The sequence below is a fragment of the Lepisma saccharinum genome, chromosome 13 (genome assembly GCF_977018435.1).
Source record: "Lepisma saccharinum chromosome 13, izLepSacc3.1, whole genome shotgun sequence".
NCBI classification, from domain to species: Eukaryota; Metazoa; Arthropoda; class Insecta; order Zygentoma; family Lepismatidae; genus Lepisma; species Lepisma saccharinum.
Window position 1 is genome coordinate 57,094,081 of NC_139241.1, and position 26,903 is coordinate 57,120,983.

The 26,903-nt window shown below is 36.1% G+C and overlaps 1 protein-coding gene across 2 annotated transcripts in view; it reads right to left on the bottom strand.

Annotated features, from left to right (window-relative positions):
• Positions 1 to 733: 733 nt before the first annotated feature.
• Positions 734 to 26,903, bottom strand: part of LOC145997313 (uncharacterized) — a 46,598-nt gene continuing 20,428 nt past the window's right edge. For both annotated transcript variants that reach the window (XM_083134215.1, XM_083134214.1), the window contains exons 4-6: positions 25,405 to 25,486; positions 14,908 to 15,092; positions 734 to 7,912 (exon numbers count right to left, since the gene is read on the bottom strand). In XM_083134215.1, the coding sequence (XP_082990341.1) occupies positions 7,823 to 7,912; positions 14,908 to 15,092; positions 25,405 to 25,486 (357 nt within the window). In that variant the 3' untranslated portion in view covers positions 734 to 7,822. The remainder of the gene's footprint in view (positions 7,913 to 14,907; positions 15,093 to 25,404; positions 25,487 to 26,903) is intronic.

Genomic DNA, 26,903 nt, shown 5'->3' on the forward strand with positions numbered 1-26,903 from the left:
CGCTCAGGCCAGATTATGCTGGCCCAGAGCAAGTGAGAGAACAGCTGGGGATGCGGCGCAGGTATTGAGGCGGCCGTAAGCTGGAACGACGAGATTCGAATCTCCTCATTCGTAAATGTATTAATTTAACTATATTTTGGCAAAGCAAGTGCTATTTCTTTTTCTGAGGGTAGAGCCATGGCACAGTGGCTCTCCCCTTAGAGCCGCCGCTGCAGTAGAGTACAATTTATAAGAGGAGATTCTGTCTACTATAAACACTAGAAACTTCTAGTAGGGTATACATGCATATACATCTATTTTATTATACATAGTAACTGTTATTAATTTTGAATTTAAATGTAATGCAATTTTATAATCAAATTTACTGTTTCTTGCTGAGAAAGAGATCTAGTTTTTATTATACACTATACAGTGGTGGCGATTGGGTTCCAAAACCAGGGAGGCAAGGTGTCAAAACTGGGGGGGAGGGGCAAACACAGTATATTTCCCTTTGTGGATAAGGTTTAGCATAGTGCAGGGGCAAAAGTGGCGGACAACTGCTCCCACTCGCCCCCTTAATCACCGCCATTGACACTATAACACTTGCTCTCAAGTTGTTCTTAATACTTTAAATTGTAATCACTCCACAGGTTAATAATGATTTGAAGAAAAAATGCAACATATATTAAAAAGGAAAAAAATATTTTTTATTAAGCATTCCAATGTGATTCATTGTAATTTTACATGAATCATCAATACAGAGACAATTAGGTACAATATTATGAAAGGCACAATTCTAGAAAATGACTACTTATAAGCTAATATTTAAATCTGTAATATATATGTATATATTAGTTTATGATTTTTATTACACATTGTAATTGACATATAAGATCAAGTAGTTTTGATGTACTTTTCCAAATTTGTTTTTTGACGGATGAAACTGAAAATTTAAATTATAAATTGCCTACTAACTCTTTACAAAATATATGTTGAAAAATGAGGTAAAATTTAATTGACCATCAAAATGTACAAAAATACATGCATTTAGTAAACATTACATGGCATACATGCATTACCACACTGACTAGAATATGGAATGAAAGTAGTTCACTTCTTGAAAGAAGTACACACTTCTGTTCATTCATTCTTATGCAACATAAATATCTCACACACATATTTATTTGATTTTTTTACAATTTGTCAAGAACAAATAACTCACATTTCATAATAATTAAAGGGTGACATTTTGGTCATTTTTTAGTTACAAAGTAAAATGTGCCATCCCTCAATTTTTGAGTGAAATTGCAATGTCGTACAATTTGCATTGGACTCAGCGAAACCTTCTGAAATTGGTAAACACAACACAAAAACAATTTATCTACATTATAGATCATAATAACCTCTTTTCTTAATGAACTCGGAAATTACCAAAATGTCACTTACCATGTTTTGCGCTCTTCAATTATATCTCACACCTAATATTGTTGCTTTTTGATTGACTTGTTCATTGCAAACACAATACACAGACTGTACACAACTGTCCGGAATAGTACATTTATTACGATTGTTGGAAGTCATGGCATTGAATAAAGTTTATCCAGGGTGTAACAAAAATGCAGGGCAAAATTTCAGGAATGAATTCCTTGTATGTAGAGAAAATGTGTAATTTCTGAGTAATTCCAGCTAATACATGTGTACACTATGATCATACTTGCAAGTTCTATTACTCACAAATTATGCATTTGCAGATCCATGCTGACATAACCTTCTCTACATATGAGGAATCCATTGAAGTTTTGCCCTGCATTTCCATTACACTCTGTATGCAATACAAATAATGAACAACACAAAACTTGATTGTCAAAGAAGCACATCAATGTTAAGGTTCCCAAAAGCCGTGAACCTTTTTCAAATGGCTTCGTGTTGAAAGGCATTTTAGCATAAAAAACTTGCATACATTTAAAATCCCTCCAAAGAAAAGTGCATGAACTGTTGCTGTGTATTTGCAGTGGAACCTTGTTTTTATGTCTTTCAGGGAAATGAGACTACTAAAGAACTTACAAATTTGACACATTGCTTTACTGGGTGCAGGAAGGTAATATGCATATGTGGGAAAATCCTGGAATGTAAAATTGAGGGGCCCATTGAAATTGTAATAAAAAAATGGCTTATGGTATCACAAAATAATTAGTAATATTCAGATGAGAGCATGAGCAATCAACAAAATGATTCTTGCAAGCGTTCTGTATGGAATTTTAAATTGTTTTAACTTTTAGTAATTTAAAAAAAAAAAAAACATTCAGGTCCAGGAATATCCTCAGCTAATAAATATTGTACATGAATATCTGGTGTACAGGGACAACAGAAAATTCTAAAAATAATTATGTGTAGGTAAGAAATGTATAATAATATGGATACACTTACAGGTTTGGGAAAAGCAGTTTTGTGGACCATTTCATATCAATAGATTCTGTTAGGTGCTTTAAGAGCTGTGCAACCCTAACTTTGATTACTTAACATATAAGAAGTTTATGGATATTTAAATCAAGTTTTCTACATCGGTGTTCCTTAACTTGCAGGTCGGTGGCCAGGTGTCAATTATACCAGGCTACAAGAGATTCTCCTTAATTTTGCCACTTTTAATTTGGACGGCAATTTTCACTAACAATAGTATTTTTGAATGAGTCAAATGTTTAGACTCAGATTACGTAACTAAAACATCCGAGACACTTAGATTTTAACAACGAAGTTACAATGTATTAATAATATACTTTGTTATCAGCACTGCAAGTATAATGATTTGATCATCAATTTCCAAATTAGTATTTAATGGAATTTATTGATGTTCAAAATGCGATAGGCCAATAAAAATTAGCACTTACCAATGTTGGCCCAAGGAAATTACAAGATTTCATTAGGTCTAGTGGTTGTCAAGTAATTTAAACATAATAATATATTTGTCAAAAAGCCTAGACATAATCAAACTTTTACTCTCTATGATTGATTGATGATTTAGTTTATTTTACTTCGCGTTTTGTGTCTCTTGGCTAATTTGCGAAGATGGGGATGAGTGATGAAATTGATGAATGGACATTCACAAACAACCAAGCCCGATTTTTTTACTATCGATGAGTATTCCAGAATTTATTATTAACGTTTAATTTCAAGGGTACATATTAATTAATGTATACACTTTAAAAAATTAGAAATGTATTTTTGAGTAAAATTCTTGGATCAGGGCACTGCCATGATGGTTTTCTACAAATTTTCTTATTTCCTGAAATTTGCATTCTGGAAAAATATATATCTGGCCTGAGCCTTGATTTAATTTCTAGAATTTCTTGTGTGGGTTGAACTGGAAATTAGACATTAAAAATATATGTATCACGATGGACGAGACTTGATAATGCAGCCAGGGCCAGATTAAGGTGGGTGCTATTGATGCTGCAGCATTAGGCCCATTCCTGAAATAGGTCCACATGAAAACAGACGAGAATTTTCAGAAAGCTGAACAGTTTTCTTTTGCTATATTATCCTGAAAATAAATCTTAGAATGAAATTTGTAGCCCTGATTTCGGACGCCTAGACACAGCGTTACTTATTATACAGTTACTATTATTCTTTATGCTGTGATGTAAGTATAACGTCGTTATGTTTATTGTTCACCGAAGATTTCAAGCATCAGGCCCAATTTCATCTTAATCCGACCCTGAATGCAGCTCCTATCATTTTCATGCTTTAAGCATGGTTTAGGGTTGTGCAACTTTTGAAACAGTCTGTACAATAGGATATATCATTTTGTGCTGGGTGATAGCATAAAATTTGGACTATTCTTGCCTGAAACATTCCATAGATGCTTGACAAATGAAACACAAAAGTGCCATTCACTGGAGCCACCAAGACCAAGACACCATCATTTGACTGACTGACTTGGTTCATTTTACTTCACATTACTGCCCCTTTTGGCTAATCATGAAGATAAGAACGATTGATGATATGAAGGAACACTCACAAAGAGCACCCATGCCCAGGACAGGATTTGAACCTGGGATACCTGGCATCATAGCATTCTGTGCTAACCACTCTGCCACAGAGGCTGGCAATATCTATGGATAAAATGCTCAAGTACCACATGGAAAAACAAATGCAGAAGTTACCAGTGCCTCTAATTCTAATCAAATTCTGGAAATGTTAATTGCAATAAAAAAATTGGAAGCATTAATCAATTCAGTTTTTTGAACAACATTAAAATGGTATTTCTCGTCTAGTCAATTTAGCACCAATATGATCATAAACTAGGCCTTTGTAAATAATTATAGGAAACTAAGGCTTGTGTAGATAAACCATTAATATTATAAATAGGTATGCACACATATTTCCTGTTCAGACATGAATAACCCAGCATTGGGAAAGAAGTTTACATGCTGTGTAACACAAAATAAGTGGAAAAATAGAAGTTCGGTATGGGGTTCCCACATGAACTCTAAACGTATCCCCCCCCCCCCCCCGAGTTCTACAGAATCATAATTTTTTCCCAGAGTATTCATTACACAGTACATTACTATTTTTAATTTATTTCACAGTGGCCTCCTCCATTTCTCCTCACAATCATACTATCCTTATCATCTATATTATTGTTATTAGAAATGTAATTTAGTGCAATATTCTGTCATTTTCTTATTATTTTGTGAATAGAAATATATAATTCACGGTTTTGCAAAGTAAATGTTTAAATACACAGTTGGTCAAGGGAAAACCCATTGAAATCGCTTAGTTACATACATTAATTATGGAGATGAATGAACCATTCATAGTACAGTCAAATTAGCCATATTTGGAGGTCAACCTGGACATTCAAAAAACATGAAGCCAAACTTGCTGGAATATGTAGTACTACTCGAGTTGTATTTGTCACAAAAAGTCCCAAACAATCCCACTGCAGGTTTCGGAGAAATGACATCATCAATATGGTAGTTGTGAGAATTTCTAGTGTAATCTTTAAAAGTGTATAACTTCTCACAGAATTGCGATAGAACCTTTGTTTTTACACCAAATTTATGGGAATTATATTGGACAATTTACAGAATAAAGTATATTAGATGTACTCGACAGGTTTTCTGAAATATATTACCAAAAAACTGGAGAAAATTAGATTTTTCTTTACCGTTTTACCATAAATTACTTAATAATTATAAACATTTTAACTTTATAATTGTAGTTTTAAGAACTTTGCAACAGTACCTGAAACTTTTATCTGCAGTAACCACAATGGAGTTATTTGATTTCATGTAGTGGTTGTTTGCTAGATGATACACAGCCCTACTAGTGTGGTTGAAATGTAAAGAAAAGTGGTAGATAATTTCACTTCTGGCAGAGAACATGACCTTTGGTAGGGCATAGTACATTTATTCCTGAATGTAAAACGCCCCAGACCTCAAGTTTTTAAGCTCTCGTTCATCGGTAATGACGTCATCAAAATGACAGTCATGACAAATATTTCTATTCCTGAACCCTGTTGCTTCATTACAGTTATTCTTATTTTCATGCAAATGTAGTTTAAAACACTACTAAGGAAATAATAAATTAAAAAGATCCTGTTTATCATGTAGCATTAAATATAGTGGACAAGGTGGCCGCCAAAATTTTAAAATAAACAACTAAATAATCAGGTTTGGAATCACTCCCTGTGTTTTGGAGGTTCCAGAATTCAACAATGTCACCAAAATTAGTGGCAGACTAAGTCTATGAAATACTAATAGTTGTCTTTTAACATTCTCTTTGTGCAGGGTGATTCAAAAGTCCAACAACATAGGGCAACTCCGTTATTAGAGCAGATAGCGCAAAATAACAAATTATTGGAAATATGAGGTTTTCAATCATGAGGCATCTGGTATAGTTGACCACCATCAGGCTTAAAACAACTCAGGCGCCTACTTGGGGGGACGGGGGAGTAAAGTCTTTACACACACAATGCTTTCACTTCAGTGAAAGCAAAGCAACTCTCCTCTCATGCTGACACAGGGCATATCTGAAATGCAAGCATAAGAGGCTCAACGTCTGGCCACTTGTCTGTGAACATCTGTCCACAAGAACTGATGATACTAGGGAAGGCCATCCATACTTTCCATTAAATTAATAAATTATTTCATTTCCTTTAACTTCTTGCAAAAATGAAGGTTCTGTCACTACAAATTTTGACAGCGGTCACATGGATGACATTATTTCTCTGAAACACGGTATCAGCAAAAATTTCATATTTCTCACTTACTGATACCAATAACAAAAAAAAAAAACAATTCAAAAATAAAATGGCAGCTCTGTGCATACAATTAAGCACTAAAGTTATATGTTTTTGTGGTAGTTAACACTTTCTCAAAGTATATTATATATTCCAAACACATAATACATAAAGCAAATGCTTTCACACTTTTGGCAAACAGAAGTTTACAAATGGGCACAATATTAACTAATCTACAATGCAAATAAATGTATACCACAAGTCTATATCTTCAAAGTAGCTTATGGAAAGCAAGTAAACAGGCAAAGCATATTCTAGTCCTTCAGCTGTACTTCATTGGAACTCATTGATCAATTAGATGATTTTCCCCGAGATTTCCATGACATATTTATTTTTCATATTCTCTGAGGTTTTCCAGGTGTGTGAGAACTCTATTAAAACAAACTATTTAAAAGTACAATAATTTCAATGACACATTTATTATGACCTGGCCTAAGAAGATATTATTCACAAGACTTCATATTTCTTCAGGATTTTCTCTTTAATATTTCTTTTACTAACCAAATTTATGAAATAAAAATATTAAACTAAATATTTATCTTATTATTCAGCTATAGATGCTTCTAATCATCAAGAATATAAATATTAAATAATAAAATAACAGTTGATACTTCAGAAATTTTTAATTGAACATACTGCATTTCAATAAATATAATTGAAGAAGTATTCTCCTCTGACTTTTATTTCAAAATGCTATTCAATAATAACAAACCATAAAAAATAACACACTATGTTCCCATGCCACATTTTAGAATGTACTCTTAAAATTTTAAGAAACAGAAAACATTACTACATCAAAACTTCATTTCCCTGGCATTTTATGTAATAAATGAAACTTTAGCATGCCAACAACATATGATATTCCACATATTTCGGTAGGACCATGTACTTTAATAACACAAGTGACTTCAGTTCCTTGAAAATTCATAAAAACGACACACATTTAAAATATGCGACAATTTCATACAAAAGAGTCATAAAAATACTAACAGTATACATAATTTTACAGACACTAGCATTCTAAAGATACTCCTGCTAAAACACTGTATTTTCCCACTTTATAGTGATATGTAAATGACCAAATAATTCACAATTATAAAAAAGTGAATTTTGTCTTAGCTTGCTAACAAACAATAAATATTTCAATGGAAGTACCCGAGATCTTTCTGCCTGTGTGCAGAATTTTCTTCTTAATAATGTACACATGAATTTGTTCCTTAAACCACAAACATTCATACGCTCTTTCTTCAATACCAATTTCTCGCAAAATATATTATTCATATTTATCAGGAACTGTGCATCACAAATTAACTCATATTTCATTGGAACAAACATTTATAATTATTTACAAAGTAACCAAAATACTATCTTTGGGTGCATTACATTTATGTAAACACACGTGAGCACAAACACGTATACAGAAACAAAAACTTTAAAAAAAAACGAGAAGCAAACAAAATCCGGGAGTGTTCATAAAAATACTGAACACATGACTCCAATCACATCAAACCTTGTAAATTGCACGTGAAACTTGTACTGCACTTAGTACAGACTTGTTTTCTTCATAATCCTAAGAAATTCTTCTTGATTGATTTCCCCGTCACCATCTCTGTCAGCTTCTCGAATCATTTCCTACAAAAAATTAAGAAAAAATAATTTTATTTTTTTTATTTTGAATTTACAATTTTGGGTGCGTCAGCACTAAATTTTGCACCCGTCACATTATACGGGGTGCAGCCCCTTATCGTTACACATAACAACTCTAACGTTGCATACCTAAAATCATAAAATATTAAAATCTTCTGACTTTCGTTAAAAGCTGAGGCTGTAAAGGAGCACTCAGCACAAATAAGGACAAAACACAGGACAACACAAACAAAATTATACTGGCCATGGGGCCAGTTGCCAGAGCCTCGTTAGTCTGCAGTCCAGGGTGTACTACATGGAAGTGAGGTTGACTATTGGGTGCACTACGTGGAAGGAGCACCCCTTACACCCCGAAAAAATAATTTTATTGCAGGAAGTACAGCAATTGTTGTGTGTTGGATTCCGAATTTGTTTTCTTCATGTTAAATTTGAAATTGATTTTTCAAAGTCCAAAATAGTATTTTATTAATTTATTAACATTAACACCAAGATGTAAATTGTGAGAGCTACAGAGAAATGAAGACTTTAGCAGAAGAGAGGGACAAATATAGAAATGCAATAAATATAAAACATAATATAATCAAGTTCCACGGTCCCCACACCCCACCTCTTTTTCTGAGCAAGGAAAACAGTGAACAAAGAAGAAAAGATTGAAATATGAAGTGAGTAGGAAAATGGGGGAGGGGGAAACAATGTTCGGATGGCAAAAAAAAAAAAGTTTGAGGAAGTCTTCAAGCTTCCTTGATTCCACAAATACTAAAATTTGGAAATAAAGAAGCATGGATATGGTAAGCCATGTTGAGAGGAATAAAAAAAATCAATTTGGTTCTGCACTCGAACTGTTGTAAAGATCAAATTGATATTCACTGTTTTTTAAATTGTATGTGACAGCTGGTCAGAAATTAGATTAATTAATATGCTTTACATATGTGTGTGTGTTTGTGTATCTAACTACATACATGAATATGTACTTACTTGATCGTGCATTGCTGAATATTAGATTCTAGGGAAGGCCAAATTGTGATAAAATTTATTTGGATTTTGGATAATTTTCTATCCAGATTTTAAATATCCAGATATAAGATATTCTGATATCTAAATTGTCCAGATTATCCAGATATTCAGAGTATGCAAATAATCCAGATATATTTAGATTATCTGGATATCCTATATCCGAAAATCAGATTATCTGAAATGAGGATATCTGATGTGTGCAGTGTGATATCTGAACAGTTTTATCATTTTGTCCATTTTACAGGCTATCCACATATTCTTTTGTCATGTTCGTATTTCACTGTACAGATTTTCTAGAAATACTTCATCAAATCTGTACCATCCGAATTATGTATCCGTATATCCATATTATGTGGCCATCCCTACTAGATTCCCCTATACGAAGCTGCCCACTAGGGGGAGCTCTCATTTAAAAAAGGAGCTGTTGCAATGGGAAATTCCATGTCTGGAAGGGAACATCCACTGAACAGGGGCTCTGTTTTGTGTAACCGAGGGAGCAGATCAAATCAGATTTTATGAGGACAAAGAGGATTTTGTGAGCAAGAGCAATTGCTGCTCAGTGGGCAGAGTTTGTCTCTCAATCTTCAGTATTTAGACTGTTGTGGAAAGAAATAAGAAAGTAGAATTTGGTGTATGCCAAACGCTGTTGAATTCCCCAAATACCAATTACAAAAGGTTTATTTTTGCATACATAAAATATTTCAAGAAAGCATCGTATTGCCTAGCAGGGCATAGAAAGAGGATGCCGAATTAAGTTAACGTTCTAGAACACTTTCCCTTAATTCTGATTGGAGGTTGGTGTTTCAGAGTTAACAAATACTCTCTAATTTAATTTTCATGACTTTTCCAAATGTCTGATGAAGGGAGTGTGTGTTCTCCTGAAACGACACAACAAAAAACTGTTTTCTTATGCTTGTAATAACCGTAAACTACAAGAAAATAATTTCCAAGAACGTTTAGTATATTTCCAGGTTGTAAATTAAGCTTTTTCTTTAGGCCAAATTACACTGTAAACACACCTTCAGTCCTCAAGAAATGAAAATGTCTTTTAGTTAGCACTTATGTGTATGTTTCAGTTTTAAGTCCACTTTATGCACAGATTGACTAATCAGGACTGGAGTTACAGTATAAAGTGGGGTCAAAACCACTATGTGCCTCCACCAGGTTTAAAATCCATGACACCTTGATTACTATACCATCAAGAAGGGTGGAACTTGCATTAAGAGAAATTTGAGACTATGTATTTCTACATAAAAAATTGAAAGGCCTAATGTACATTGTATTTTTAACTATGTATATTGGCTTTAGGAAAACCTTTCCACTTACATGATAATCACATACATTTGCCACTCATACTTGTTCACAATATGAATATATATAAATTACACACTGCAAAAAATAATAATAAATAAAATATAAGTTACTTCTACATAAAGTAGACATTTGACAAAAGTGTAATTACTGACATCTACCTGTAATGGAAAGTATTTTTCATGTAATAATTTGCAGTGGGTAGTAAATTGTTGTATGCTTAATATCTATGTAATAGAGTTCGATAAGCAGGCAATCTATAATCTATTGTTCGCTAAAGCCCGATCGTCCAAAGAACCAACTTCATATTCTATCTTTGTCTTTTCCGTCAAAAGGCAGAGAGGGAGGGTCACATGAACCCTTGAACCAATCAGCTTGAATTATATTCCTGTAGTTTACGGATATTACACACATAAGAAAACAGTTTTTCGTTGTGACGTTTCAGGAGAACACACGCTCCCTTCATCAGACATTTATTTTCATTTTGACTAAAGATACAGTTATAACAATGGTTAGCAATTTTTTAAACAAAATTAATCCGTTATTTAATGGATGTTGTCAATGTTACATTGTTGTAATATAGCAACCTAACTGTAAAAAGAAGCAGCCTGTTTTATTTTTATTTCAGATAAAAAAAAATTTGATCACATTATTTTTTATTTGAAATTATGAATCCAAAATATCATCAGGTAATTCAAAGTCATCATTGTTTTCACAAAGACTCTTGATGTTTTCTGTTACATTAAATTTTAAAGATGGTGGCTTACTCCATTTGTGAAAAAGAAGACTCCATACTGGATCTATGTTACCATTTTCATTATTTAATTTATTCCAGTGTTCCTCTGCAATGAACAAAACTTCCCAGACATTCAACTCTATGTTTCCCATCAATCTTTTTAAAACCCTTCTCTTTTTAATCAAATGCTTTCTCTTCGATGATGTGAGCTGACAAACCTGTTCTTGGATTTAGATTTATAATTTCCAAATCGTGTTCGTGCCATCTTATTGCAATTTTCTTATGCTTGTAATAACCGTAAACTACAGGAATATAATTCTACAATGCAAGCAATGCGTACATACAAGAAAAACTACCAATCAGCTCGGTCCAGTCGTCATTGTGAGGGAATTCTTGAGGTATTCTGCTATGCCAAACTTATGCTTGACAGGAAAAGAGGTGCCAAAGGCATCCTCAACGAAGCCTAACGGTCATGGCAGGGTAGTAAACAAATGAGTCTCAGATCTCTGCCTCTCCCTGAACTGCAAGCGAAGTGCATATTGACAGCAGAATGCAACACCACATTTTGTACTTGGAACCTATGACATCTGGAGACGAAAAGTCTGGCTTTCGTCGTATGGGCTTTAGTCTTTGTTTGTAATTCTGTCTCCACTGTAAACTTTGCTATTTTTTAGGGATGGGCTGATATTATGACATTTTGGCAGATACTGATAAAGTTCAGATATAAAATTTACTGATACTGATAGCGATCTGATACAAAATTCCATATGGTCCTTGAAGAACCTGAATGGATCATTGACCTACCTTAACAAATCCATGTTTTGAGGTGACTGCAGTACAAAAGAGGTTGCATATTTATACATTTAATTTTTTAGAATGTAAGGGCGGAGATTATCCATAAAAATTATAACGAAATGGCAGAATTTTGCACTGAATTATAAGATATTTATAGATATAGATAATCGGATCGGTAAAATAATCAGATATTTTACTGATAAACTGATGTGCCGATACCGTTAGAGTACCGATTAATATGTCTCATCCCTACTAGGTTCTAGAACCTTTTACAGAGTCATACACTAATCTTAACGCATCAACTGAGTCTACATCAAGATTTTCTACAATCATGTCTTCGTTGATAGATTTGATTTGATTCTTGTCATTTAGCGTCCCATTTCAGCAACTTTTGGCTCAGCGCAACAATAACGTTGAGTGATGATATGATGAAGGGACACTCACCAAGAACATGGGATCCCTGATATTGTAACACCCTGTGCTAACCACTCACAAGGGAGGTTATCTAAGTGTCCCCCTCCGATTTCCATGAAACTTGGCAGGTGTATAGAGGGGCCCAAAGGAAGAAATACGTGTTTTTTTTGTTTCGGCTAAAAAACTGTTTTAGGGGGCAAAAACCTCCCCTCTAATGTCAAGATGAGGACAAATTGAAGTGGGGATCTGACCCCTGTGTCCCCCTCCGATTTCCATGAAACTTGGCAGGTGCATAGAGGGGCCCAAAGGAAGAAATACGTGTTTTTTTTTGTTTCGGCTAAAAAACTGTTTTAGGGGGCAAAAACCTCCCATCTAATGTCAAGATGAGGACAAATTGAAGTGGGGATCTGACCCCTGTGTCCCCCTCCGATTTTAATGAAACGTGGCAGGTGTATAGAGGGGACCAAAGGAAAAAATACCTGTTTTTTTGTTTCAGCTAAAAAATTGTTTAGGGGTTAAAAACCACACTCAAATGTCGAGATGAGGACAGATTGAAGTGGGGATCTGACTCCGAAACCAAGTAAATCTGGCATAGGAACAACACGCTCATATAATTATAATTGGAACACACACAGCACAGAACTCTATGATTGTTGTTACCAAACGCAGTGCAACTGTAGAGAGATGCCGAATTCATAGACACCGTTGTTCCCGGATAGGCATGGGCATAACAATAGACGGATTAAAGCAGGGTAATGGAGCATCAAAATAGCTGCACACGGGAACCATAATCCTATCAAGCATCACCTAGATATCATATAGGTGATATCCATAGACAAGGATACAAGAGGGGGACACAGGGGTCAGATCCCACTTCAATCTGTCCTCATCTTGACATTTGAGGGGGGTTTTGCCAACTAAAAACTGTTTTTTAGCCGAAACAAAAAACACGTATTTCTTCCTTTGGGCCCCTCTATACATCTGCCAAGTTTCATGGAAATCGAAGGGGGACAGAGGGGTCGGTTCCCCACTTCAATTTGTCCTCATCTTGACATTTGAGGGGGGTTTTGCCCCCTAAAACAGTTTTTTCGCTGAAACAAAAAACACATATTTCTTCCTTTGGGTTTCTCTATACACCCGCCAAGTTTCATGGAAATCGGAGTTGGACACAGAGGTCAGATCCCCACTTCAATTTGTACTCATCTTGACATTAGAGGGGAGGTTTTGTCCCCTAAAAGTTTTTTAGCCGAAACAAAAAAACACGTATTTCTTCCTTTGGGCCCCTCTATACACTTGCCAAGTTTCATGGAAATCGGAGGGGGACACTTAGATAACCTCCCTTGTCAGTCATGAAGGTTGGGCCCTCTTTTTTTTATTATTGAAAATCAACTTTAGACATTTGTGTTTACATGTAAAAGGAAGATACCTACCACAGTTTCTCAAATTCAACATCACTACCAATCAAATTGTAGTAAAAAGTGTTCAACCTATATGTACCCATGTCCGTGGATCCAATACACAATTTGTATTACAAATTTCAATTGGCAAAAAGGTTGGTAAGAATCTGAGATTGAGCAGCACGCAGGCTGTTGGAATTTTAAATTAATGTGTAATAATATATTTTCATATTGCTTTGCTAGGGACTGTGTTTGTGTAACCTATTATTCTTGTGTGATAATTATCACGTAAGGTGAGTGTCATTGTGCAAATATCCCTGCAAATTACCGAAAGTATGGAATAACAAACTAGAACATGGCTAATACTTACCACATATTGACTAACTGTTAACAAAGAATTATTTTCTATAAAAAATTCCAATAATTATGGCATAAATAATAGATAATTATAGTTAAAATTTAGTAATACATGTATTAATCCTAATATCAAACACAGCCCAAAAATTGCAACAGGAAAGTGGTGTGCCTCCCCGATGGCACAGTGGTAGCATCGTTGCCTTGTAATAAAGGGGTCCTGGGTTCGATACTCGGTGGAGGCACATAGTGGTTCGGATCCCACTTTAAAATGTAGGTACAGTCCCAATTAGCCTTACTGTGCACAAAGTGGACTTAAAAACACCAAATGAAAACCATAAAAAAAACCCAAAGAAAGTGGTAAATGCCAGTAGCGACTTAATTAATAGATTTCTACATGAAAAGTTACAACATGACTCTCTCCTCCTACAATATTTAGTAAAATTTCTACTGTAACTATTGGTAGTACTCAGCATATCAAAACTGAAATTGAAAAATTCTTGCTTGTTCTTTTTTCTTTGTTCCAACCCTACTTTTAGGGTTCTACTACAAAAATATTGATTTTTCCAGAAACAGTACATTTCCCTGACATTTCCAGAAAAAGTACATTCCCTGACTTTTCCAGGATTTCCAGACTGGTACACACATTGAAAAAGTTATCATCTGAGATCACCCACTGTGGGATTCAAACCTGGATTTCCTGCATGGCAGACTGACCACTGTAGCTAATATTTTCATGTTAATAACATAATCAGATTTGTGGATAAAATGCAAGCCTGTTTCAAGTATATTAATCACAAAAAGGTGAACAACTAAGTTCCCGGTTACTCACAAGGCCTTTACAAGTAAACAAACCATTTCCATTGCTAATCAACAATACTGTTGAAAAATAAACCTTGAACAATCAGTAGTAAATATCAAACATCTTTGTAGCATCAAAATCAAAAAGCATCTCCTACCTCAAGTTCTTCATCTGTCAGATTTTCGCCCAATTCCTTTGCTACCCGCTTCAGATTCTTAAAGGATATCTTTCCAGTCTCATCATCATCAAATAACCTGAAGGCTTTGAGAATTTCCTCCTTTGTGTCTTTGTCTGCCATCTTCACAGTCATTAAACTCAGGAAGTCATCATACGTCAATTCTCCTGTAATGCAATACAAAAGTGGTGATTCTGTCACTTGGCACATTTTTATACAAGAAAATCATGATCGATTTGGTTCATTTTACTTCGCTTTCTGCCACTTTGGTTAATCACGAAGATGAGGATGAATGGTGATATGATGAAATTGATGAACTCAAAAAGAACACCAATGCCCAGCCTGCGAATGGAACCTGAGACCCCTGGCGTCGTAGCAAGATGTGCTAAGGGAGACACAAGGAGCATGACAACTAGAACAGGAAGGCAATAACAGATGTCTATGTAATATTTCCACCAAAGGGTTTTAATGTGTTAAATTCATTTCAAATCTCAACACGAAATGTTGTAACATTCATGTTTTTGAAGGTGTGGGGTACATTTTTCCACTATATTTTGTCACAAAATGATGCGACATGAACTGTAAAATGCGAAATACACTCTCAAACACGAAATTCAAAATTTATTTACTGACGCAGGCACGGATCCATTGGGGGGGGGGGGGCGATCACCCCCCCCCCAACTGCCCTGATGATGGATTTTTGGGAGATATAATAATGATTGATATTACTAATAATTTAAGTGCTGCATGTATGTTTTTTACGTTACATTTCCCTCATTAACAAGGTAAACGTGATTTTCCACAACAGGAGCTTCATTACTCCCTGTTGAAGTGAAATTTTAGTTTCCTTCCCTCTGCTACTGACCAAGATGAAAAATAAAATATTTCAGTCAACACTGAAAAGTCACAGTCTTCGCTGGACATGCACGGTAATATGATACCCACGCCAGACTTGTGGGTGGGTCTAGCCATCACCAGTCAACGTAACTATGGCTTTGTCAGTTCTCACGTTCTTTTTTTCTTGTCGAGTGAATTGGTAGTGTAGTTTGGTGCGATACATTTCCATCGTGATAGTGTGGCGTAGTGTAAAAAATGAGTTTGTTATTATTGCGAGAGATGTAGCTTGCATGATTGGCATTAGTGCTGTGACAGAGGTGTTTGTGTTTCTTACTTTCTTTGTGTTTTACATTGAAGATATGAGTTGTGAGGATAGGAAAAAATTAGCAACAGCTAAAAGAAAACTCCAGTCGAGAACAATAGAGAGTTTTTTCACAAAAAAAAAAAAAACAGGCTATGGAAGGAAGCAATGAAAATGGGAAGGGAGTAAATTCAGTTAGCTCTCTCTGTTCTAGTCTGGACGAGGATATTTTATGTGACAGTTCAGAATCTACAGATTCGACCAGATTGAGTGCAGACAACGCAATTGGCACAGAAAGTGAAACAGCTCAGCGAGTTCAAAGCATTGATATTTTTGATATTGGAAAATTCCTGGGGGGACAGATAGATGATTTTTCAAAAGAGGGTATTTTAAGATGACATTGGGTTTCATCGGTTGGATATAAATATCCGTTCTCCTTGCAAAGGAAAGGCGACAAAGATGGCTATCGATACGCTTCCAAAAAGCACCTGGAATCGTTCAAGTGGCTTGTCACTTCAGATCACCTTCAGGGCTACCCGTGTAAATTTTGTCCCATTTTCGTACCTGGTCAAGTCAGGGGGTTTAAACACAATGTGACACTTGGGAAATTAGTTACGAAACCTTTGAAGGATTTTTCAAATTTAACAGGGAAAAATGGTGATTTGGTCATTCACGAATCTAAAGATTATCACAAAAAGTCAGTGGAAGATGAAAAACGTATTTTGAAGATGCGAAGTGATCTTAGTCTCGACGTAATAAATATTCAGCAAAAGAAATGCCTGGAACAAATAGCTGAAAACAGAGAAAGGTTACTACCTATTGTGAAAACTGTCATACTGCTTGGACATCAAAACGTTCCCTTCAGATGTCACAGGGATGACTGAAAACTCTCCGAATATGAAACTGGTGTACTTTGCAATGAAGGCAATTTCTGTCTTTAACATCGTATTGATGCCGGGGATGAAAATTTGAAGCAACATTTGACATCAACATCGTCACGTGCAATGTACATAAGCAAAACTGTACAAAACGAACTAATAGAAACATGTGGTGATGAGATCACGAGTCAAATTGTAGACCGAATTCGCCATGCAGGAGAATATTTTGTAATAGTCGATGAAACCACTGATGTGTCCCACAAATTGCAACTTTCGATTAATTTTCGATATGTTACACCTGAAGGAGTTCGTGAAGATTTCTTAGATTTTATCAAAGTATTCAACAATGAGAAATCTTCTCATTCTACTGAAAGTGTAGAGCCAAAGATTTCTGGGAAAGCTGTAGGTCAATTAGTGTTAAAGACGATATCAGAAAGAGGCCTTGATCCCCATATGTGTGTGGTATTGGTACAGATGGGTGTTCCATGATGACCTCCAAGGTATGTGGCGCAGTTAAAGAAATTCAGACAGTTTGTGAGTATTCTGTTCGTTGTCCTTGTTTTAATCATACACTTAACTTGTCTCTGGGGAAAACATCCAGAATTCAAAGTGTGAGGAATGTGGTCGGAATAATGAAAGAAGTGCACACTTTCTTTACTTCTTCGGCCAAACGAAATTTTGTGTTGAGAAGCAAGCAATTAACATCGCTTTGTGAAACTCACTGGGTTGAAAGGCACGAAGCGGTACCAGAATTTCGCATGGATTATCACAGATAATAGAATACCTTGATCTTACATCAGGGTGGGGAGAGCTTCGGCAGCAAAGGCCACTTCTCTTTTGTCAGCTATATGTAATGTTGAATTCCTAACAACATTGATTGTTTTGGATGATGTGTTCGGCATAATGCTTTCAATGAGCAGGCTTTGTCAAAAGAAGATTGTGAACATGAACGAAGCTGCAAAATTTTGTTAAGGACATTCTTAATGTTCTTGAGGATCGACGCCATTCGGCGAACCAGGAGTTTCATGTTCTCTTTAGAGATGTGGTCGATACTTGCAAATTATTGAACATCGATGTCAGAATTCCTCGTGTTGCCAGAAGACAGATCCATCGCAGCAACCCATCCTGCTCTCTCCCTGAAGACTACTTCCGCGTGGCAATTTACATCCCACTTTTGGAAAATATAACTGAAGACCTACGATCTCGATTCTCTCAGTCTAGTCTAGATGCATACTAACTTGCAGTTATTCTTCCCTACAGACAGAGAAAATCTGAAGACACACAGGATGCAATAACGTGCTTAAGTAAAAGATTCAGTGGTTTGGTATGTCTGAACCCATGTACCAGCTTCTCCTCTCTGCTGAATTGCAAGCATGGCAGATGAAAATTGAGCGTGAATTTACAGATGCATCTCTAATTGATTTGTATAATAATTGTGACAAGGATGTTTTGTCCTTCTTACTCTCCCAGTTAGTGTAGCGACAGCCGAACGATCGTTTTCAGCTCTCAAGTGCTTAAAATCTTGGATAAGGTCGACGATGGGCCAGGAAAGATTAAGAGGATTGGTTCTTTTACATACTCATCGTGGCGTTGCTCTTGATCACCAGGAAATAATAACATGCTTCTCCCAAAAGAAATCACGCTGCCTTGACTTCCTAAAACAATAAAAGTTACCTTTTATCCCTTGATAAGTTATTGTGTGAAAATAGTGTACTGAACACACTTCTTTTCAGATTGATTTTTTTAAATACAGCGTGAGCACAAAAACACTCCCTGGTTTCAAGATGTCATAAAATTAATAGTTACTTGAATATTTTGATAAAATTGATATCCAAAGCTCAGTTAACTCAAAATATTTTAATATCTTTCTTTTCAGAATCGCTAGTTGTGAATTCGGTAGCTAGAGGGCAGTAACATCGAAAATGGCGTTCACTCCGCAGCAAAGAAGCTGGTGTGTGTTAGAATTTGCCAAAACAAGCAGTGTTGTGAGAGTGCAGTGTGCATTTAAACGGAAGTTTAATGTTGATCCACCTACACACAAATCCATTCTGCAGTGGCATAAAACATTTGTTGAGAGAGGATGCATTTGTGATCAAAGAAAAGAACATTCTGGCCGACCGTCCATCTCTGAGGAAATTGTGGAGCGTGTGCGAGAAGCCTTTGTACGCAGTCCCAGAAAATCAACACGTCAAGCCAGCAGGCAGTTTCAGGTGCTACAAACTATCGTAAGAAAGATTTTACGGAAGCGTTTGCGTTTTCACCCGTTCCGGCTGCAATTGGTTCAAAAGTTATATCCACAAGACAAGGTAAAGCGACATGAGTTTTGCGAGACTATCCACACTTCAATGGAGGACAATGAAACCTTTCTGACAAATATCATTTTTAGTGATGAGGCGACCTTCCACTTGAGTGGAAAAGTGAACAGGCATAATGTTAGGATCTAGGGAAGCAAGCATCCGCATGCCACTCTTTATGTGGAACGTGACTCGCCCAAGGCGAATGTTTTTTGTGCAGTGTCAGAGCGTCTAGTGTACGGTCCGTTCTTCTTTGAGGGGCCAACAATCACAGGTGAAAGCTACTTAACAATGCTACGTGACTGGTTAATTCCTCAACTTGCTGCAGAGAGAGTTGACTACATTCTACAACAAGATGGAGCACCCCCACACTGGCATCAATCTGTACGCAGCTTTCTGAATGACAACCTCCCACATCGTTGGATAGGACGAGCTGGACCCAATGATCAAAATCTATATTTATGCAAGTGGCCCCCACGATCACCGGACATGACAATTTGTGACTTTCTCCTTTGGGGGTTCGTGAAGGACCAGGTCTATGTACCTCCACTACCCACAACCTTGAATCATCTTCAGGAACACATCAGTACAGCTGTCAACTTCATCACACCGGATACGCTTGAGAAGGTGTAGTTGGAGCTGGATTATCGTCTCGATGTTTCCCACGTAACAGGGGGCACGCACATTGAGCATTTGTAATTCCAATGAACACCACAAAAACTTTATGAGTTTTTACAACTACTGTGAACATTTCTGTAGAATACTACTTTTGGTATTAGAGTTATACCCTTTCAAAACCAGGGAGTGTTTTTGTGCTCACGCTGTATATATATAAATCATTGTGTGCAAATATAGAAGAAGACTCAATTCTTTCAATCATGAAAGTAACTTAAGGTGATAAAATGTGTGCCAAGGGAAAGAAGTTGAAGTTCCCCTAGAGACAGCAAATCTTCTAGCTTCTTGTAAAAATAATTTTAACTCTAAAAGTATGTTTTGATATATTATAATTATTAGCAGCATGGAGGAAGTGTATTTGATATTTACATTTTAAGTTATGAAGTAGTTCTGTCTCACCTCATTGTTGTCTGAAAGAATATCGCAGTCTACCAAGGTAACAATATTTCCTCAGGAAGATGGTTGAAGCATCCTGTATGCTTCAGGTGCATGTAATGAGTGACAGTAATGTTTGTCATCAGTTTTTTTTACAGATTTATGATGCATATTTATATGTGTGTGTCGCGAAGTTGGAATTAATTACGATAATTATGAAGAAAAAAATGGGTCTAGAATTGGAATTCTCAAACCTTTGTTTCGAACACTACCAACTAGACCTCAGGCGACAACTCAGCTTCTCTTTGAAGCAGCATTGTTTACATAACCATTGAAAACGTATGTCAGGATAGTTTCCAGGCTTGGTAAGGTACTGTAAGGTACTGCCAATCCTGAATCCGCCACTGTACCGATGTGACACTTTCTGAAGTCTGAATTGTCCTGTGAGTTATGCAATTAACGGAAAATTGATTAATTATGTTGTAAATATTTGAGAAGCAAATATTGACTCCAATACACAGGAATAAACTTAATACTTTGATAACCACATACTACTATTAGAATGGAAATATTTATTTTGTGTAATAAGTGTAGTTTTTAAAATCAAATTTAGAGTAATATTCACCATATTAACACTGAAATGATGTTTTATATACCACTTTTGATCCTGAAATGTGCCCAGTTTTTGCACTGAAATCTTGTTCTTTTATTCACCATAAATATAAGGCTATAGTGATAATACATCTTTATAGTGTCTATAAATGCCTATTTTGCATAAATACTTTGCCCCTTGATTAATTAGCAATGGTGTTAAGTCACCTGGTAGTCTCTAGGACAGTTGGGGAGCTATTTCTACAGTGAAAGTAGAAGGTAATAAACAGAGGCATAGCAAGGGGTGGGCAAAGTGGGTGAACCCCGGGGCCTCGAGCTCCCAGGTTTATATGAAAAAAATATATAATAATTAGAAGTGAGAAAAATATGTGAAAAAGTTATATTGTTTGCCCAGCAATAAAAGTAATACTGAATATGTTACATGTTTAGCATTTGAGAAGCCACGTGTCTATAAACAAACCAAGAATAAAAGAATTTTCCGTTTTATCAATTCTCTGTCTATTATTCATTCGTTTTATGCACTTGGAAGCAGTGTTGGAAACCTTTGAACATAAAACGAACTGGTTTCTGTCTCCGACGGTATGCTTGGTTTAAGCTTGATGAAAGAATTTGAAACACACACACACACACATAGGGTTACTAAAAATGTAAAAACTCTATATGCAGACCAAGGCAGTAATTTATTTTATTATAAAACATAAACTAAACGCAACGTTTCAACCTTCTAGGAAGGTCTTCTTCAGACTCTGCACCAAGTACAAATGTAACAAGGTACAAAACAGGAAGATATATATATATATATATATATATATATATATATATATAAAAATCAAATAAGGTAAAAGGAAACACTCACCGGACAGTAGGAAAATTCAAAATTTTCGCTAATTTATAGCATCATCGGTGTGAGAAGAAACAGAAGACCGTCTTCTGTTTCTTCTCACACCGATGATGCTATAAATTAGCGAAAATTTTGAATTTTCCTACTGTCCGGTGAGTGTTTCCTTTTACCTTATTTGATTTTTACTTAGCCCTTTTGGCCCTCCTTGCTTTTATCCATATATATATATATATATACACACACACAAAAATCACTCCCCTCCAGACTATTAGAAAGTTGTTCTGGAACATTCTAGCAGGTGGCTTTCCCTTGTCAATTGTACTTTCACCTAAAAGGCTAAACATATTTACTTCCATCTAGAATGTGGTTTTACTCTTTATCTCATGCTCTTTTTCCTTCATTTTTCTTCCTTCTCCTCTCCTCTGTCTCTCTTGTCCTTTCCACTCTTTCTAACACCTTCTTCCATTCTTTGTTTGTCTTCAGTCCCCCATTCCAGTTCATTGTGACTTCTTCACCTTTTTTCTCTATTTCCTTGGCCTCCTCCATTTTCTCACTAGCACTCTCTTCTCTCTTCCTATCTGCTTAGCCTCATCCCACTCTATGTCATGTCCTGTTTCTCTCGTGTGGTTAAATATCACATTTCTCTCTCTCTTAAGTCGTACATCATTCCTATGTTGTTTCAACCTGTCTTTCAGCCTCTTTCTAGTTTCTCCTATGTACACACCCTGTCATTCTTTACATTTCACTTCGTAGATAATCCCTTCCGCTTCCTCTTCTCTGTTTTCCTTTTTAACAAGGGAAAGCCACCTGCTAGAATGTTCCAAAACAACTTTCTAATCGTCTGGAGGGGAGTAATGTTTGTGTGTATATATATAGTCCTGTTTTTGTACCTTGTTACATTTGTACTTGGTGCAGAGTCTGAAGAAGACCTTGCTAGAAGGTTGAAACGTTACGTTTAGTTTTTTCCAGGTTGAAGTTAATAAAAACTAACCTCCGAACTACCATGTCAGAAGAACGATTGTCAGAACTCACCATGCTATCGATAGAGAACGATATCGCCTCAACTCTGGACTATTCAGAAATTGTGAGCGAATTCAGCTCCAGGAAGAGCAGAGAACGACATTTTTAGGGTGAGTAAAAGGAAATGATAATATTTTCACTTTCATAAGTTTATTATTATTATTATTATTGTTAAAATTTTGCTAACGTATGACTGGAGATTTTGAATCAAACAACACTGTATTTCAGATTTAGAAAATGGAAGGAAGGCTCGCATTTTCATCTAGCCCAGTGCCTCGCGATATGTTGCTATGCCACTGGTAATGAAATTTAACCAGGAAACAGCAGCATGCAAACTTAAGTAGCCTGGCATTTTCAGCAATCAAAAGGTGTTTAACTATGAAGATCAGTTTTGTGTGTCAAGTTAATGTTATTGGGAAGAAGTAAATAACAGTTGAACAGCACTGCAGAGAACACTAAAGTTACATTAAGAATTTCCATCCAGAAAGTCAGGGTCGGTGGCAATCAAATGATTTCAGCAACACAGAAATTATCATCATATCATCCAACTATTTGGACCATGAACAATAGTCATTCACGGTAGAAAGGAGATCTCAATCGTGATACAGGGCTTGAATTGGACTCAGCCTGACTATTGATAATTAACCAACAGTGTGAATGCGGCAGACACACATCCTGATTGGTCTGTAATCTACATTAGGAACTTCCCTCTCCAAAAACATATACACTGAATTGACACTTGGCCTTTGATATGATCACCACGCATTCACCTTTTTCTGCATAGTCATTCCACATCTCCCTATCGCAGAGGGACACTATTTGATGCTTGACAAAACACTATGATGAACGACTAGACAAAATTGAGGAAAACAACTGAGGCATGACCCTTAAGGGCTGGAACTCTCAACATTATAAACCTGACAACATCCGACCAGATACAGTGATGTGTGGTGAGCATAATGAACTAACCATTTCTAGGTTTTCTAGACCAAGATATGCTACTCGTTCCTAGCTCCCCAATTTCCTCATGATAGTGGGTGGCCACAGGTCTCACATACACAGGCCCATATCTCAGGAGAAAAGTTGTTTCACTTTCCCCAGGAGAACCTGAACCTGCATATGTCCTGTAGCCAGAGCATAAACTTGCACCTTAAGACTGAACAGCCACAGTGAGGGACACTAAAATGAAATACAAGACAAATTAAGTTTTTAACCTTTTGACTGTGGCATTTTTTTTTCTCTTTTTGATACCCCTGGATGAGGTTATTTTGAAATATTTACTGGAACTCGCCATTGTCAACAACTTACTGTCACTTTGAAATAAACTCGTATAAAATTTCTTTGTGCATTATAAAATGTTCGAACAGCTGTTCTACAGATGGCAGCACACTGCAGACCCAATTTATTATCACTCAAGCATAACAATCAGAACAATAAATCAGGCATCTAATGGAGCAAGCCATTGTCGACAATTGTCCCTTTCACATTTTCATTGTTCCAACCCAGACAGAGATAAAAATAAAACCTGTTTGTGTATTGGAAAATGTTTGGACAGCTTTCCCACAGATGGCAGCATGCTGCAGACCCATTTTATCTTCACTCGTATATAGACGTACGTAACAGTCAGAACAACTATCGTGAAACGTAAATATACGAGCGTAACATACCAAGGGTTAAGTATGATTTTTAGTGTTTCACATATATTTTAGCACTTTTTTGGAAAAGAACTGTGAAAATTAGGGCTGAGCCGATACTGGTGTATTAGTAACGATGATACCAGGGTATCGGCATCGGAAAGTATCAGCTGGAATTCATGTACAGTTACAAGCCGATACTTTTCTGGCATTTTGGGTCATACACGGGGTCCGCAAAAATGCCACACAACACTTTGATGGAGTCTAATTTGCATCCTAGAAATTATGCAAAATTCAAACTTTCTTCTTATCTTGCACTAATTTTGCAAGGAAAATCATATTTTGTGATTGAATGATATCTATTTTAATATTTTGATGTATTTGATGAATATTCTAAAGCAGCGGTTCGTCAACTGTGGTCCACAGGACCCTCTCAGGGGGTCCGCGAAACCCTCCCAGCGTTCCACAAAGGTTCGGAAAAATACTAAGACGAGAGCATTTACTCAATAATGATGCAAATTTTGAGCTTTAAACTTTGAGTTAGTTATTGGGGGTACGCGAGGGCGAGTGATCTTTGAAGGGTATCCGCGGTCTACAAAAGTTCAAGAACCGCTGTTCTAAAGTAAATTTCTTATTAAATTGATGCATGTAATTGGACAAGAAAAATTAGAAACCAATATTGATGAATATTTTGAACAAATTTTTAATATTGCAATTTTCAAGTATCAATATCGGTATTGGTATCAGTGGGGATCGGAAAGAGTTCGGCATCGGTACTAGTGAAAATCATAAATTTTTGGCTAAGGATTTAATGTGCTTGGTAATGTTATGAAAAAAAGCGATATTTTATGAATACAGTGTCACACTTTGTATAACTACTAACAAGAACAATACAAGTTGTTACTTAAGTTTCCCCTAACAATTTTTCAAGACACTGGTCATTATTTACTGAAAGTTCAGCCCACCTGAAAACGAAATTCCGGCTACACTTTTGTAATTTACGCCTGCCTACCTGTGCCTTCCTTGTCAACCTCAGCAATCATTTTCTTGATTTCTTCTTTCTTGGGTTCAAACCCCAGTGCTCGCATCGCAACCTGCAATAGAGAACTATTTTAAGACCTTAAGAAATCCATATGCAGGAATCTGACTATCAGGTGGTACCAAAAAAATCTGCATTTATATAGATACATTACAGTATGAAATTAGGATCATTATTAGGAGAACCTTAAATACATGTAAGTCATTTGACAAAAACCTAATTACTACCCTAATTAATGAAAGTTCAAGGCAGCAAACCTAGTAATAGTGGAAAATTTTGCTTGTTCTTATAAAAGTACCATTATTCTACCGATCCTATAAAAAAATTACAATATTCATTGAAGATCATGAAGAGTTCATTAACCTTCTTAACCCTCTATTTACCAAGTGGGGTGTACGTGCACCCCAGTGCTGCTTATTTAGTTGTTCTTCAGGAATGGTGTTCTTTGACTTTTATTATTTATTACCATGAAACATGTCTACAATGAAAGCAACTATACTCTGCGAGTTGTCTTGTAGAAATTTGAGGTTAATTACAATGGGGTGTGTAAAGTGTCCTTGCTCAAGAGACAGGAAGGTTCACTCACAGTGCAACATATGTAGCAGTTTTACTTGTAAAGATCACTCATCCAAAAAGATTTTTATGTAAAGACTGTTTGAAATTATAAACACAGGAAATTTCATTGTACGTTTTTCTACTTAGATACTTTTATGAGAATATTACAATATTTTGCGTTTGAGAAAATACAATATTTACGCGTGTATAATGTGCAACCTGGTTTTTGATGGGGAAAATTGACAAAAAATATATCTCATATATAATGAGCAGTATAATACACGTTCTTATTATAGGTCATAAAACTGTTGCTTTGCAGATAGATCAAAAGTGAATGACATCCTACCTATTCAATAAGTCACCTGTTGCTATGTGGACCAAGAGAAGGTTCCTTCATTTTGTGCTGAGCTAATTTCAATTACATTGCACTTTAGTGTTGCCATCTTGAATAGAATACTGTTGCCATATCCAGAAACTGCAGAATTTAAGCTTTACAATGATATATAACATAATAGGGTTCTGTAAACATGAAAAATCAATGCAATTGTCACAAAATCATGAAATGACCCTGTATGGTTTTCATGTTGGTTTTGGGGAAAAGGTGAACATTATACCGTGCGTCCATTTCGATCTTCAGCCGAGAGATCGGGAGAAGCGTGGCGGGCGGCGCTGACGGAGTTGCCGACATTTGCGGCCTGTAATGCTCGCTCCCGTTCACAAGGCTCTGGAAGAACAATGGATTTTCTGAAGGACCTAGGGTTTCAGTGCATTGACCACCCACCTTACTCACAAAACCTTGCGCCCTCTGATTATTATCTCTTCCCTAGACTGAAAAAAGTTCTGAAAGGACAGAAATTTAGAAGTGATAACAAGGTTATAGCAGCTGCCGAACAGGTTTTTGCAAAGCAGATTTTTTT